We start from the raw sequence: 15,088 nt of genomic DNA, 5'->3' as shown, positions 1-15,088 counted from the left end.
GACGGAGTTTTGGAAGACGTTTCCAACAGGAAAAGTTTCTCCTCCCAGTCTGGAGGACCTTCAGCTCTCCAGCAAGCTCTGATGCGCGGGAAGGTAGCAGAATTATGGACTTTGGCGCTTTCCCTGGTGAGTAGACCGGGGGCAAAGGATCGCTGTAGGGTTTCTTGCCTCATCCCCTAAGCGCCAGGTGCAACCAACTCCCGGCAGAAGTGATGTTCACGCGGATTTGCATCCATGGAGCATAGAAATGAAGCAGAGCCGAGACACTTCTTCAACGGGTTATTCAAAAGGAGACTGCAGAAGAGAAATCTGGAGGAAACAAGCCTGGGAAAGGCATTCTTTCTGCTTTGAAAATTCACATTCTGCTCTGCAACCACGCTCTGAGTACTTCTGGAAGATTATTTGCGACAAAACACCTTCTAACAAAGGCTTTTCAGGCTCCCGGTGCCGAAACGTTATGGGAATTCCCCTCTACTGAATATATTCGTCTGATATAACAGCCAAAAAATGCAAATCACTGTTTCCCTCAACTGGTCACGATGTGTAAATTCACCACCTAAAGTTATTCAACTAAAAGTAGCTCTGGTTTATGCATAAATTTGGTTTAAATGTTTAAGGGAAGAGATCAGTCCATGCAGTCTATCAGATTTTCCTATTTTAGACGAACACAAAAGAAATAGGAAACAGATCGTCTTTCCATTAGTATTTTTCTGTATTATTCTTTAGAATAATTTTTCACTTATTCTAAAGATTTAGATTTAAATTTTGTACGTAAATGCAAAAACCAATAGATATTTAAATGTATATGAAATATGCTTCATTATTTCAATAAAAATTAAATTACTGGAGTTTTTTCTATAGATATTGCCAATCACAGCAAGTCTTCAAGGAAAGGTGAATCACAGGTCAAGAAATAATGGAGGATTACATACACAAACATGGGAACGTATCTTCACAAACATTCAAATTTATCTTATTTGTATGTATTTAGGATTACATGTATTATTTCTAGAAAATCTAAAATATTTAAGTGATAGGAGATGACATTTGATAAGGTAAAGGTTAAAGAGAAAACACAAGCATTCATCTCGAGAGAAAATATCAATATTTTTCATTAAGTTTTTCAGGAGCTTTGCAGACTTTCAAATATTTGTTGGTTCTGTTATAAAAGCTACAGCTGGAAAATACATCAAAAAAAGGAATAATGTAGGAGAAATCATTTGACCAATGAAAATGACACAAAGCAATTGGAATTTCGCAGGGATAAACACGCTTCGGGCTGCAATGTTCTTATGAGTCAGCGCTCATAAATAGGTATCTAAATATATTTTCCTGTGTGAATTTGACTCCATCTTTCTATAAATAATAAGATTTTATACAAAGAAAATCAGGGGTGGAACTGAATGGGCTTTGAGGCCCCTTCCAACCTAAACCATTCCATGATTCTATGATTCTATGAAAATTCTCTATTAATTTTAAGCATTTAGGTAACATTTTTAACTTTCCAGGACAATTAATGACCATTTCAGCGCTCCTCAGCTATTTTGTGAGGGATGTGGCCTCAGTCACCAGGTTGCTTGGTCACTTGGAAATTATGATCTTCTGACCTGTACAAACAGCAACAATATTAAGGTTTTTTTTGCACACGTCACAACTTCAATTGGTTTAATTGGTTTCTACACCGACAAGGATCATTAGACTGTTCTCAAATCCATGTGACGAACACTGGAGGCTTCTTTCATCTTAAAACATTTTGGGTCACCCTCTAGATGAGACACCAAAATTGATAGGAGACACTAAAATTGTCAGGAGAATGAAAAACCCTCAGCCTAGAGATGACTGAGAAAAAAAAAATCATATATTTGGGATGATTTTAACTTATTAAACTTGCACATAGCCTGAATTACATCAGAATTTCCTAGAGGGAAAATAAATGTATGCTGACATATAATTAATATACATTTATAAATAATACCCAGTGCACCCTCTCTGCCTTACGTAGCAAAAAATCCTGCTGCCAAGGTAGAGAGGAGGCAAAAGTATTTTGCACCACTTTTCTTTGCCTCCTACTTGTGGCTGTGGAGTTTGTATTTGAGAAAAAAAGAGAGATTTTCTCTTCTTCTTCTAAAATACTTATTTTTATAGCTTTATAATATTTCTTTTCAGTCTGGTTCACTATGGAAAACAAGTGAATTTATGGCAGTTCAGCATTCATTTGTGTAACTGTTATCAACTTATAAATGTAAAAGAGGGAGTGAGGAAAAATTAATCGCATAGACTATATCTCACCATTGCACCTGCTTATACATAAAAATTTATTTCTGTTCATCACCAAAGCAAATGGAAATTAAGTTCTGAAACACTGAAGTTCGCAGAATATTTAGAAATTAAAATTATAAATATAGAAGCATGGAATTGTTTGGGTTGGAAGGGACCTCAAAGCCCATCCAGTCCCACCCCTGCCATGGGCAGGGACACCTCCCGCTGGATCAGGGGCTCCAAATCCCATCCAACCTGGCCTGGAACCCCTCCAGGGATGGGGCAGCACCACTGCTCTGGGCAACCTGGGCCAGGGCCTCCCCATCCTCACAGCGAAACATTCCTTCCCAAGATCTCATCTCAATCTCCCCTCTTTCAGCTGAAAACCGTTCCCCTCATCCTGTTCCTGCCCTCTCTGATCAAGAGCCCCTCCCTAACATTCCCGAGCCCCTTCCCGTACTGGAAGATGCTTTAGGGTCTCCTCAGAGCCTTCTCTTCTCCAGGCTGAACAACCCCAACTCTCCCAGCCTGTCCTTGTATGGGAGGTGCTCCAGGCTTCCAACGATCTTTGTGGCCTCCTCTTGACTATGATTTACAGCAAAACTTATTAATGCTGGTTTTCAGCCTCATCTAAACCTGGTTCCTCAAAGAAAACAGAGCAAAACACAAAGTCAAGAGCCTTCTTTGGTTTTTTTCCTCAACAAATACATTCTTGTGTGACCTTCGCTGCACTGAGCCAGTTCTCATTTGCATATTAAATGAGGATAATAACAGACGTTCTAGAAATGCTGAGCCTCACCAGAATTGACGGTATCAATGCTCATCCAAAACAGTCATTAAAGACTTACGTTAGCAACGTATTTATTATTTCAGTATTAATGGTTTGTTACTGAATGGTGCCTCGATGTTCTATAATAAACAACAGAACGGGGAAGGGAACCCCTGGGCTAAGCAACGTTTCTCTTTATTGAAACCAAGACACTACAGTCATCAGCCTCACATGGTGCAGCCTGGCAGTGATACGGCCTTATCTCACTGCATAACATCACTACAAAAGAAACTAAAAAGTGATTTCTCTTTTCCCTGTTAAGAAAAACCCCTTCTGTAGTGGGCAGCTTATAGCCCATCACCAGCCTTTTTGCTCTACTAAATCCCATTTAAAAGCAAGCGACTTCCCAGGCCACCTCCCTGCTAACAGAGTCTCCAGCTGCTCTGCCCAGCAAATCATGGAATCATAGAATGCTTTGGATTGGAAGGGACTTTAAAGCCCATTTAGTTCCATCCACTCTGCCATGGATCAAGGTGCTCAACATTCCATCCAACCTGGCCTGGAACCCCTCCAGGGATGGGGCAGCCATCACCGCTCTGGACAACCTGGGCCAGGGCCTTCCCACCCTCACAGCAAAACATTTCTTCCCAAGATCACATCTCAATCTCCCCTCTTTCAGCTTAAAAGCATTCCTCTTTTCCTCTCCCTGCAGTTCCTGGCCAAGAACCCCTCCCCATCTTTCCTGTAGGCCTACTTTAAGTACGGGAAGGCTGCTATCAGGACTCCCTGAAGCCTTCTCACCTGCCAGGAACACCTAGTCACCATCCTACTGGCTTCCAAGCCTTCCCAAAAGATTGCTGTACCCCATTTCTCTAATTTCTCTACATTGCTCTGATCCTGCAGCAATATTTGCCTCAGTATTATGAATCCGTACATCATAGAATCACAGAACGGGTTGGAGTGGAAGGGACCCCGAAGCCCATCCAGTTCCAACCCTCCTGCCATGGGCAGGGACCCCTCCCGCTGGATCAGGGGGCTCGCATGATATCACAAGACATTGATTCAAGCAAGATTTTTCCAATCACTTCATTCGGAAAGGAGAGAGAAGAGAGGAAAAAAAAGCAGACCGTAAGACTTAACCACATTGTTTAGATGCTTATTTAATTGATATGGTGTCTTGGCCTGAACGTCTCATAGTGCATATGCCAAATTATAGACATTAGAAGAACCTAAAGGAATCAATGGAATGCCTGTCATTAATTGCGTCGGAAATGAATCAAAATGCTTGGTAAAAGCCCTAAATACATAGCAGAATTCCTCTTTCCTCCTCAATATTTTACGTCACTCATCAATGCGCAGTATCCACTGCCCTTGTTGGAGGATAACATAATGAAACAGCCTATGGACCCCCTCGGCTAAACTGGCAGTGTAGGTGGAACAGTTATGTGTATCCTCCAGTTTCATTTCCAGTTGTCCCTTGGGTCAATTCCCAGAAATCCCTTTGTCCTGGAAAGCTTTAAGATGAACCTCACAGGGTGTAATCACAACGCGCTAGCAGAGGAATCTGAAAATTGACTTGAATGTGGATGAAAACAATTATAGCAATTGATGTTCTTCAAAAATGTGTATGGTGACTAACACGGGAATTGCCCAGACTTCCACGGGTCTAAAGAACCCTATAAAAGCACTGACCACCCCATACTTCTCACACCGCTCCTCTTGGTTTCCTCTCCTCAGTGATCTTGGTAAGTTCAGATACTGTTCTCATAGAGATTCTTTGGAATAAGTCCTTTCTTAGTGTTCCCTTGTTCATAACGATAGTAGGAGAATTTTATCCTGTCTTCTTTTGAGCTGTACAGTAAAAATAGAGGGGACATTGATGAACATTCAGACAAGGCATTCAGATATCACTGGTAAGATGGGAATCGTTGTAAGAAGTTTTGTCTTCACCTAAGAGAAGGCAACAGCTCTACTTCTTTGGCTTTTTAACGCAGTAGAAATAGTCTTTTTAACTTGGTGATACTTAATGTCTGCAGGTTTGGTTCACGGGCAGAACATGTATTATGCAAAGTAGAAATGGCTTTTTGATGGAAAGATGGTGCAATAATGAACACAGAGGTCACAGGAATTGCTTTAGTCTCTCCGTAGCCACTCTGATCTGCGATGATCATAGAATCATAGAATATTTGGGGTTGGAAAGGACCTTAAAGAGCATCTAGTTCTAACCCTCAAATGATAGAGGATTCAGACCTTAGCTTTTCTCTGCACAGCAGAGTATGTTCTGTATCCTTGCTAGAACTGGCACTAACAAGGTGTGTGAACCAATGTTAGACAGGAAAAGGAATCATTTACATGCAGAGTTTACAACCAGACACGGAGGATGATTTTAATGAACTTATATTGTGTATGAACACTTCTGAAGACTTCTGAAAACCCTGTGCGAGAACAACCTGATCCAGTGGGACGTGTCCCTGCCCATGGCTGAGGGTCTGGAATTGGATGATCTTTAAGGTCCCTTCCAACCCAAACCACTCTACGATTCAGGTCAGATAGTAGGAACCTTCATGTGCTCGTCCTGAGCCGCAGCCTGGCTGTCAGGATTGACCTCAGCTGCCCAGGAGCTTGGACACCAAATGTTCTCTAACACATACTTTTGGTTGTATATCTGCAAGGTGAACCTCCTATATCCAAAATCCTAAAATACAGGATACTATGTTCACTTTTAAGTGAGGAAGCTAAAGAATAGAAACTGTATTTCAGAGCTGAATTTAAAAAGGAAGAAGCACAGGAATGGAAGCCAAAGACTGAAAGATCCGCTCAATATCTCTTTCCAAACCCATCATACTCATGCCATCAAGGCACTTCTGCTGCTCCTCCAGCCAAGCTAAGCCTCCCATTTACCTATTTTGTTTCAGATTTGCCTGCTACCCTTCCTCCACGGCACTATGTCTTGCTGCTACAGATACCCGTGCTACGCCTTGTGCTGTTCTCCCTGCTACAGGGCCGTCTGCTGCTCCCGGACCTACAGCTGCTGCAACCCCTGTTGCTATCGGAGCCTCTACAGCTACCGGAGCAGGTACAACTCATGCACCACCCGGTACTGCTACCCTACCTGCTGCAACTACAGCTACTCGTGCTGCTATCCTTGCTGCTAAACCCACTGGCAATAATTGTGCATCAAGAATCAACGCTGACCCGGCAAGCAAAGACGGATGGCTAATCTCAGAGGCAACGTGCTGAGCCCCCCATGACAGCAACAGAAGTGACTGAAAATGGGGAGCTCAGCTGCTCTCTCAAATTTCTATGCATTTCTATTCCTTTTGCTCTTTCAGTTTCCTTTCCATATTTCTCAACTATGAGCTCTCTCTTGATACTGTACTGCATTTAAACCCCCCTACACCCCTCTAGCAACGGGAACAACAATCTACAGCTCATTTGAAGCTTCTTACAGTTGATTCAGCGGTGTTAAAGGACTTCTGCAAAATTGGCTTTTGGATCATCTGCATTTTCAATAACTACTTCCAGTAAGGTACTACAGTACTGGGTAATGGAAAAGTATTACAGCTGTCTCTCCTTTGATCTGGATTTACAACTACTTAAAGGATGAGCAACACAGCTCCGAAAAAAAAGGAACGTTCTGTACAGCATAGTGCCATGACTCACCTCTTGTAGTTCTTTCCAGTCTTCCCAAACTATAATCTTCCTGTATCTGTGCCAACTTCTTTTCTTATTGCATTAAAACCTCTCTGCATGAAAAACACGTTGGACTTCAAGTTGTCTTCTTTCCTTTCTCCCTAGTTTGCATGAATATACTGAAGGCAGCAACATCCTAGATATTTTTTTTCTGTTCCCTAGCACTGCAGAGGACTTCACGCACCTCTACAACCAGAGCAGCTGATTTGTCTCAGCAAATATGCCTTATAGCAGCCTTCAAGTACTTAAGGGGCCCTATAGGAAGCTGGGGAGGGGCTTCTGATCAGGGAGGGCAGGGACAGGATTAGGGGGAATGGTTTTCAGCTGCAAGAGGGAAGATTGAGATGAGATCTTAGGAAGAAATATTTTCTGTGAGGGCGGGGAGGCCCTGGCCCAGGTTGCCCAGAGCAGTGGTGGCTGCCCCATCCCTGGAGGGGTTCCAGGCCAGGTTGGATGGGGCTTGGAGCCCCTGATCCAGCGGGAGGTGTCCCTGTCCATGGCAGGAGGTGGGACTGGATGGGCTTTGAGATCCCTTCCCACTCAAACCATTTTCTGATTCTACATTTTCCCCTTATCTTCTACCCTTCAGAAAAAATCAAGAAATGCCACAATTTCTCCCTCTCCTTTGTTTAACTTAAACAATTATGTGATTTAAAGCTAGCATAGTTGAACGTAGTCAAGCATTTCTTGGGGAAGTGTGGCTGGAAAACTGCCCGGCAGAAAAGGACCTGAGGGTGCTGCGTTCAGCTGTTGGTCCCTCACTACTCAAAGGACATTGAGGGCTGGAGCATGTCTAGAGAAGGAGAATAGAGGTGGGAAAGGTTCTGGAGCACAGAGGTTCTGGGAGTGGTGAGGCACCTGGGGCTGTTTAGTCTAGAGAGGAGGAGGCTGAGGGTTGACCTAGTGACTATTACTACCTGCGAGGAGGTTGTAGTGAGGTGGGTGCTGATGTCTTCTCTCAAGCGACAAGTGATAGGATGAGAGGAAATGGGCTGAAGTGGCACCAGGGGATGTTTAGACTGGATACTGGGGGAAACGTCTTTACTGACAGAGTGTTGTAGCCCTGACAGAGGCTGCCCAGAGTAGTGGTGGAGTCCCCATCCCTGGAGGGGTTCAAACACCATGTGAGCATGGTGCTTTGGGACATGGTTTAGTCAGCACAGTGGGGTTGGGCTGAGGGTTGGACTGGATGATCTTAGTGGGTTTTTCCAACCACAATGATTCCATGATTGTCTTCTGTGAGGATAATAGGGCTGTAATAGTTTTTGTAATAATGTTTCAAATGGAAAATAGTTAGTCCAGGACTCTACAGAGAGTAGTAAATATGTCCATGTGAGTAGAATATTCTCCTATTCCTGGAAATCAACTTCAAATGTTCTTGTTCCAGAGTTCTGCAGCCTCTGCCCATAACATTCAGTGGGAGAAAAAAAAAGAGCCGGTAAAAATCAGTCTCTGCTTCCATCCAGAAAGTGAGCTCTGAGTGCACTTCCCTAAAGTGACAGACAAAAATGCGCTGCTGCCGTGTCTCGGAGGTGCTGGCCACAAGGTCTACATTTCTCCTGCCAACATATTTACACTACGAAAGATTAATTACTGCCAATTGCCCATCACAGAACCCTTAACCTTTCAGCCTTGATCTTTCCCAGTCCCTTCCAACTTGGGTTCTTTGTAAAACGCAAACTCGTTTCAAAGTGATAGAATCAGAGATTCATGGAATGGTTTTGTATGGAGGGGACCTCAAAGCCCATCCAGTCCCACCCCTGCCATGGGCAGGGACACCTCCCACTGGATCAGGGGCTCCAAACCCCATCAACCTGGTCTTGAACCCCTCCAGGGATGGGGCAGCCACTGCTGCTCTGGGCAACCTGGGCCAGGGCCTCCCCACCCGCACAGCAAAACATTTCTCGCTAACATCTCAACTCAATCTCTTTCAGCTGAAAATTGTTCCCCTCCTCCTCTCCCTGCCCTTCGTGATCAAGAGCCCCTCCCCAGCTTTCCTGGAGACCCCCATTAAAAGCCTGATCACAAATAAGACAGCACATTTGTAGATGCCTATGACATCTTCCATATCAGATCACAAGTAGTGACGGATCATGTCCTGATCACATCAACCCTACAGAAACACTGACGTATTTTGAATGAACCATTTATTTGGAGTACACCAAGCATGAGTTCAAGCTTGTAGAAACACGCAAACCAGAGGTAGAGCTGAAGCTTCCTGCAGCTACAAAAGCCCATGTTTCTCAGCTTGAGGAGAACGATTCTCTCCAAGCAAATCCTTGAGCACACAAAGTCAATAACTTTGTCACCCAACCTGCACGATGCTCTTGATTTGAAGATATTTAAGAAATGCAAGTGAAAAATAACACCAGAAATGCAGTATTTTTGCCGCATAACTTTTAATAAGGGTGAAAGATGGATATATTTTTAAAGCCATACAGAACTAGAAGACCACATTTCCAAAGACACATTACACCTTCCCTATACCATTCATTCAGGTTTTGTACATCCTTGTGACAAACAAAGAACTCGGTATCAAGAAGAAGTAAGGTTTGGATCAAGAGGAGAGTTTGGGTGGCGAGAGAGAGAGCAGGCACAGAGCAGACTAGAGATAAATCATCGCAAGCACTTCAACAGCAGCACAGATCACTCCAAGCCCCTGTGGAGGATGGCTGCCATCACCAGGGACCACTGCTGCCAAGATTTGATGTCAGTCCATGCTTGCCAGGTCTGGGTAGATCTTCATTTCAGGGAAGTTCCCACTGAGTTTAGCAGGAGTAGCAGCCGCCGTAGCCGAACCTTTGGCCATAACGTGAACCGAAGGGGTAGCCATAGCGGCCAGAGTAATAGCTTGGGTAACCGTAGCAGTCCCCAGAGCCATAGAAGCCCCTGTAGCCACCATACAGACCCCCATAGCCATAGCAGTCCCCAGAGCCATAAATGCCCCGGTAACCGTACAGACCACCACAGCCGTAGCGGTCCCCATAGCCATAGAGGCCTCGGTAGCCATAGAGGCCCCCATAGCCCCGGTAGCCACAAGGATTCCAGCAGTCATAGCCTCGGTAGCCATACAGGCTCCCGTAATTGCAGGATGAATAGCAGTCATCGTCGCACAGTCCTTGGAGGTAAGTCATCTTGCTGCGATGGAGGCAAATCTGAAACGCAGCAGGAGGGGGCAAAGCAAAAGTAATAAATAATTCCAGTGTTGGTAACAGTCTCTGAGCCCACAGACCTCTCCACTCACCCAACAAGACCAAGGACAGAAGCGAAATTATGACCAAACTCCTCAGCTCTTTGTTACACCCCATTTCTATTGGTATTTATTTCAGTTACCCATTTGTTTTAAACCATTTCATTTCTTGCTTATTGCGATTGGTGAAAGAACTGACTATGGAATAAACCTGCTAGTGATCAAAACCTCCTGGTTCTTGTTTCAGGATTGTTCTTAGAGAATATTGTTAGCAGTTGTCAATCCTCCATTTCTTCTAGGATACCGGCTTTTCATAGAGCTCTATGTTCCAAAATCCTTCAAGAAAGCTTGAATTGTCTGGTATTTGCCATGATATCGTGCTTCACCCATCAGATCCATTGCTCCAAGAGACATCTCCCACTGGATCAAGGGCTCCAAGCCCCATTCAACCTGGCCTGGAACCCCTCCAGGGATGGGGCAGCCACCACTGCTCTGGACAACCTGGGCCTCCCCACCCTCACAGCGAAATATTTCTTCCTAAGATCTCATCTCAATCTCCTCTCTTGCAGCTGAAAAGCGTTCCCCTCATCCTATCCTTGCACTCCCTGATCAAGACTCCCTTTCTTATAGGCCCGCTTTACTGGAAGGCTGTTCTAAGGTCTCCTCAGAGAGACATCTTCTGTCCTTCCAAATATCTTCTGTCCTTCCAAACAGACTTGAACACCTCCCTCAAAATTAAAAAGAAGACTTATGGAAGAACCCATCGGGGGCCACGGTAGGGAAACCCTTCTCCAGCTCTACTGGAGGCAGCTCTACAGATATGTCTAATAACGAGCAACACCAGATGTCCCAGGTACCAACACCACCAGGAAAGTTTCAGTCCCAGCAATAAGATCCGAACCCACCAGTCCCTGCGATGTAGTCAACAAGAGGCACAGAGAAGTTTTTAAGTTTCAGAGAAGCTGCAATCAATCCAAACAGAAATTATCTAATTGAAACGTCTAGTCATTATGAAGAGCCTGAATGGAGAAGAGGCTTACCAAGGTCACCAGGAGGAGGAAGGCAAGAGAGCTGATGAGGAGCCTAGAGCTCGGAGCCCTTTTTATACTGGTTCTTCGCCTGCCCGGCTTATCTAAGACGCTCTTTGTATTCAAAAGGTTCGCAGCCTTATTGGTTGGAAAACAAATTTGCCTGTACACGTCATATCTTCAATTAATATAATTTTCTTCATTGTTTGGGATTATTAGTGTGTTCCCAGCCTCCCAGATGTGACATATATTACAGGTTTCTTTCATCTTAAAATCTTCTGGGCCAACTACATTCCTGATAGCATTTTATTGTCATCACTGTCAAAACTAAAGTTTATTTTTTATGGAATAGAAAAGCATTTAGAAGTTCCCAAAGCCATCGGAGGGAGAGAAATTTTCAGTTAAAAAAAAGGAAAACCTTCCTATAAGTTTGAAAATATCTGTTGTTCACCAGAAATTCTGCTGCGCCATGGCATAGGATTCCCATTTAAAAGAAATGTAAATATTTATTTAGGCATTTTATATTAAACTACACAGCAAATTCAGCACAAATTACAAATAAATCTTAATTGCATTCCTCCAAAGCATTCATGGTGAATGCAGGTCATGCTGCTGCACGAGCAGAAGGAATTGTTGCAACAGAAATCAACGACTACAGCATTGTTTGCAGTTTATTCACAGGAGGGTTTGACCGCGAGTTCAGCAGAACAAAGCGGAGAAAACAAGAATGACCTTGATCTAGAAAACAATAAATGATAAGGACTTTGTGAGATGCACTAAATGCTGTTTTCCAAGGAATCATGTTTATATTTTCTTTGCGTAAATGTACTCATTTATGAGGTACTACACGATAGTGAAGAATGCTGGAGTTCACTGCAGAACTCCTTGTGTGACCTTCACCTAGTTTCTGGTGTTAATTAGAATAGAAAATAAGGGTAATAATGAGTCAGCAGGATGCTGAGGCTTCCTCAGAATTTTGAATACCAAAGCACTTCACAAACACTCATTAATGTTTTCAATTTGCAAAGTGTTGCAGTATTTAAATATTAATAGTTTGTCACCAAGACACCGCCAGATTTAATAATATGGTCACTTAAAAGACATATCAAAGTTTCTTGTTCCTAAGTCCAAATAAGGTGATGATATGCTTTATGAAATTCAAAACCAATAAAAAAACACCTCGTCTAAAATAGGAAGAAAATTTTGGCAAAATTCATAAGGAAGCTGAAATTTTTATTCAAAATCTGTTGTAGGACCTGAGACAAAAGTCAAACAAAGCTGCTGGCAAGAGATCCCCACCGGTATCGCCAGGCAGAACGTACAGGTCATCGTGATGCTGAGTAGAAGCTCTACTACATCTCAGCACACTAAAGAAAACCTTCTCCTGTCCTCCCTTATCCCTTGTACCTTAGGTGCCAAAGCAAAGCGAATGGAGCACCTACAAGCAACTCGAGCAACCACCAATGGCCTAAACATCTCCTCAAATTATCCCTATCTATCCAACTCTGACTAAAAAGAATTCCACGCAATTTTACTAGAAATGTGCTGAGCCTATTTCTTCGTGTTTTAAGATGAAAGAAATTCTAAAGGTATTACCCATGCGTCATAACATCAAACTCTGAAACTATGGAAATCACTGACTCCAATAGCATCACTTGAGGGAATAATGCATACTACAAAATATGTTGAATAACTAACACCTAAGTTGAAGAAGGTATATATATACAGACCTACTACACCAGAATTTTATTCACTTCTCTCAAGATACTTCCATCGGTGAACAAGGTAAATCAATTCCAACTCTTCTCTTTTTCTGATACACATATTTTTGCATGTCTATATGTGTTTGTTTGCCTGTAGAAATATTTGTGTGGGTGCACATGGAGATTGATGTATAAAAAAACCATTGGTGTGACGCATATATATGATGTATGCGGAATTTGTCTATATATATATATTAAGGTGAAAGAGGGGAAATTGAGATGAGATCTTAGGAAGAAATGTTTTCCTGTAAGGGTGGTGATGCCCTGGCACAGTTTGCCCCAAAAAGTCATGGATGCCCCATCCTTGGAGGTGTTCAAAGCCTGGTTGGATGGGGCTTGGAGCAACCTGATCCAGTGGAAGGTGTCTCTGCCCATGGTGGGGAACTGGATGATCTTTAAGGCCCCTTCCAACCCAAACCATTCTATGATTCTATGAACAGACATTGTGTAAGCAATTTTCTGTCATTTTGGAACCAATCCCAAACAGAAAATTCTCTGCAACATTAACAAATTCCCTCCCAGAAACCTTTTTGGTTTTCCGTGCTTATTTATTTATAAGCTTTAAAGCACTGAAATTTTGTAGTTTACTGCCACAATTTTGAAGTCATAAGGAATTTTCAGTTCAAGACTATTTTCATTGGGAGTTGGGAATCCCAATACCTAGATACAAACTTTGTGAAACATTTATTGCTTTAAATAGACATCCTGGAAGGAAATTGCTCTGTTTCATTGGATTCTTTGAGTTTATCCTACATTGAGTGGCATGCAGCATTCCAGGAGCTAAGGGGACACATGTGATAAGCTGTTGATCTTGTCTGAATAAGCATCAGTACCTGAACTGCCATATTTTTCTTTCATTTACTCACATTTCTCTTACTCCTGGAATGGGAATGTTCAGTTCTAAGTTGGTAAAAAAACATATTTTCTATATACAGTCAGCCATTATTTACATCTCGGGGTGGTGGAATGAAGTTGTTTTGGATTCAGGAGATTACATAAATAAATGAGATGGTTAAAAGGATGAAAAACACCTGTAGGAGGGAGCAATTTCCTTTTCCTCAGCTCTGTCCAAGCTCTGAGCCTTTTATTCTGCTGTCGGAAGCCTATAAACTCATCTGGCTCTTGGTGTGTGTTTCAGGTCTACCTACACCAACGAGCAATGACTTTCTACAACGGCCTCTACAACAACGAGTTCTATTCACCATATCGCTATGGTTTGGGTGGCCTGAGTGGTTACCGATTTGGGAGCCCATATGGCTACTACCGGAATCAATACGGGAGCCCGTACGGCTACAGAAGCTTTGGGAGCCTGTATGGGAACAGAGGCTTGATTGGTTATGGAGGCAATTATGGGTATGGGGGCTCATATGGACTTGGGTATGGCTACCCCTTCTTTGGGAACAGATACGGCTATGGAAACTGCTATTCATGCTGAACCAGCAGAAATAGCAACCGAGAAATGAAGTGCAGGATATGGATTCACGGCTAAGCTCACGGCACTGAGAAACATCAAGCACCTGTTCCTCTGGCTGGGTTCAGCAGGACATGCAGGTGCCAGGCTCTGTAGGAATACCCCATACCTCTCTACTATCTCCTATTTCTTCAACTCTTCCTCTAAAGGGCAACTTGAATTACAGCAAGTACTGAGGTGTTTTTATGTTGGTCAAGCAAAGACTTTCAGGCACGAGAACATTGCCTTTTAAGTTAATTCACAGCCAGTTGGTATTGTCATAGTAATAGGAGTTTCTACGAGTGTTCTACCATGAACGAGCCCACTTTGCTTAGCTATAAACGTCACTGAAGATGACATCTGGTAGAGCAGCTCCTGTTAGGCACTCACGCTGTGCCTCACCTGGCAGCGAACATTATCTGGAAGCAACTCTGTGAGCAAGAAACACATCTGGAGTGCCAAACTCAGCCATTTTTACATGGAGAGAGCAACATCCGATACCAGACACACTCTGCTTGTTGAAGACCCTTTTGCAAAACTGCAGACTTAATCTTTCTGTTACTCACTCTTTTTCATCTTCATTAAAATTACTCTGCTTAATAGTACCAGCTGTCCAGTCTTCTTTTGTCTGTGTTTGTATGTCACTCTAAAGGAAACAGAGGCAATGCCACTCACACCTCCCACTGGATCAGGTTGCTCAAAGCCCCATCTAACCTGGCCTTGAACACCTCCAGGGATGGGGCAGCCACCACTGCTCTGGGCAACCCCACAACAAAACATTCCTTCCTGAGATCTCAGACAGAGATCTGAACTCCAGGTGTTAGAAAGCATCACCCCAGATCCATCTGAAATACTCTGGCCTCAAATCATTTCTCAGAGTAGGAAGAAGTTCTACCTCGTTTTAGCTAAGCTGTGATGCTGGGTTTACACAAATAC

At 43.2% G+C, this 15,088-nt stretch overlaps 1 protein-coding gene and 2 long non-coding RNA genes across 3 annotated transcripts; 2 read left to right on the top strand and 1 right to left on the bottom strand.

The window, feature by feature from the left end:
* Positions 1 to 4,609: 4,609 nt before the first annotated feature.
* On the top strand, positions 4,610 to 6,788 carry LOC128849327 (uncharacterized). Its single transcript, XR_008447326.1, has 2 exons — positions 4,610 to 4,773; positions 5,944 to 6,788. It is a non-coding gene; the product is annotated as an uncharacterized LOC128849327 (long non-coding RNA).
* A 2,315-nt stretch (positions 6,789 to 9,103) lies between these two features.
* LOC104066224 (keratin-associated protein 6-5-like) lies at positions 9,104 to 11,070 on the bottom strand. Its single transcript, XM_009568801.2, has 2 exons — positions 10,952 to 11,070; positions 9,104 to 9,876 (listed from the first exon to the last, which is right to left on the bottom strand). Exon 2 carries the CDS (start codon positions 9,853 to 9,855, stop codon positions 9,490 to 9,492), a length of 366 nt encoding a protein of 121 aa, XP_009567096.1. The 5' UTR covers positions 9,856 to 9,876; positions 10,952 to 11,070; the 3' UTR covers positions 9,104 to 9,489.
* A 995-nt stretch (positions 11,071 to 12,065) lies between these two features.
* Positions 12,066 to 14,755, top strand: LOC128849326 (uncharacterized). The gene is made up of 2 exons (XR_008447325.1): positions 12,066 to 12,724; positions 13,841 to 14,755. It is a non-coding gene; the product is annotated as an uncharacterized LOC128849326 (long non-coding RNA).
* The last annotated feature ends 333 nt before the right edge of the window (positions 14,756 to 15,088 follow it).

The sequence above is a fragment of the Cuculus canorus genome, chromosome 28 (assembly GCF_017976375.1).
Source record: "Cuculus canorus isolate bCucCan1 chromosome 28, bCucCan1.pri, whole genome shotgun sequence".
Taxonomy (NCBI): domain Eukaryota; kingdom Metazoa; phylum Chordata; class Aves; order Cuculiformes; family Cuculidae; genus Cuculus; species Cuculus canorus.
Note: the sequence above shows the minus strand (reverse complement) of the source record. Positions and strands in the feature narration are given on the sequence as shown.

Bases quoted from the DNA above. Each gene is read 5' to 3' on its own strand.
- LOC104066224 (XM_009568801.2), bottom strand. From the start codon at position 9,855: ATGACTTACCTCCAAGGACTGTGCGACGATGACTGCTATTCATCCTGC.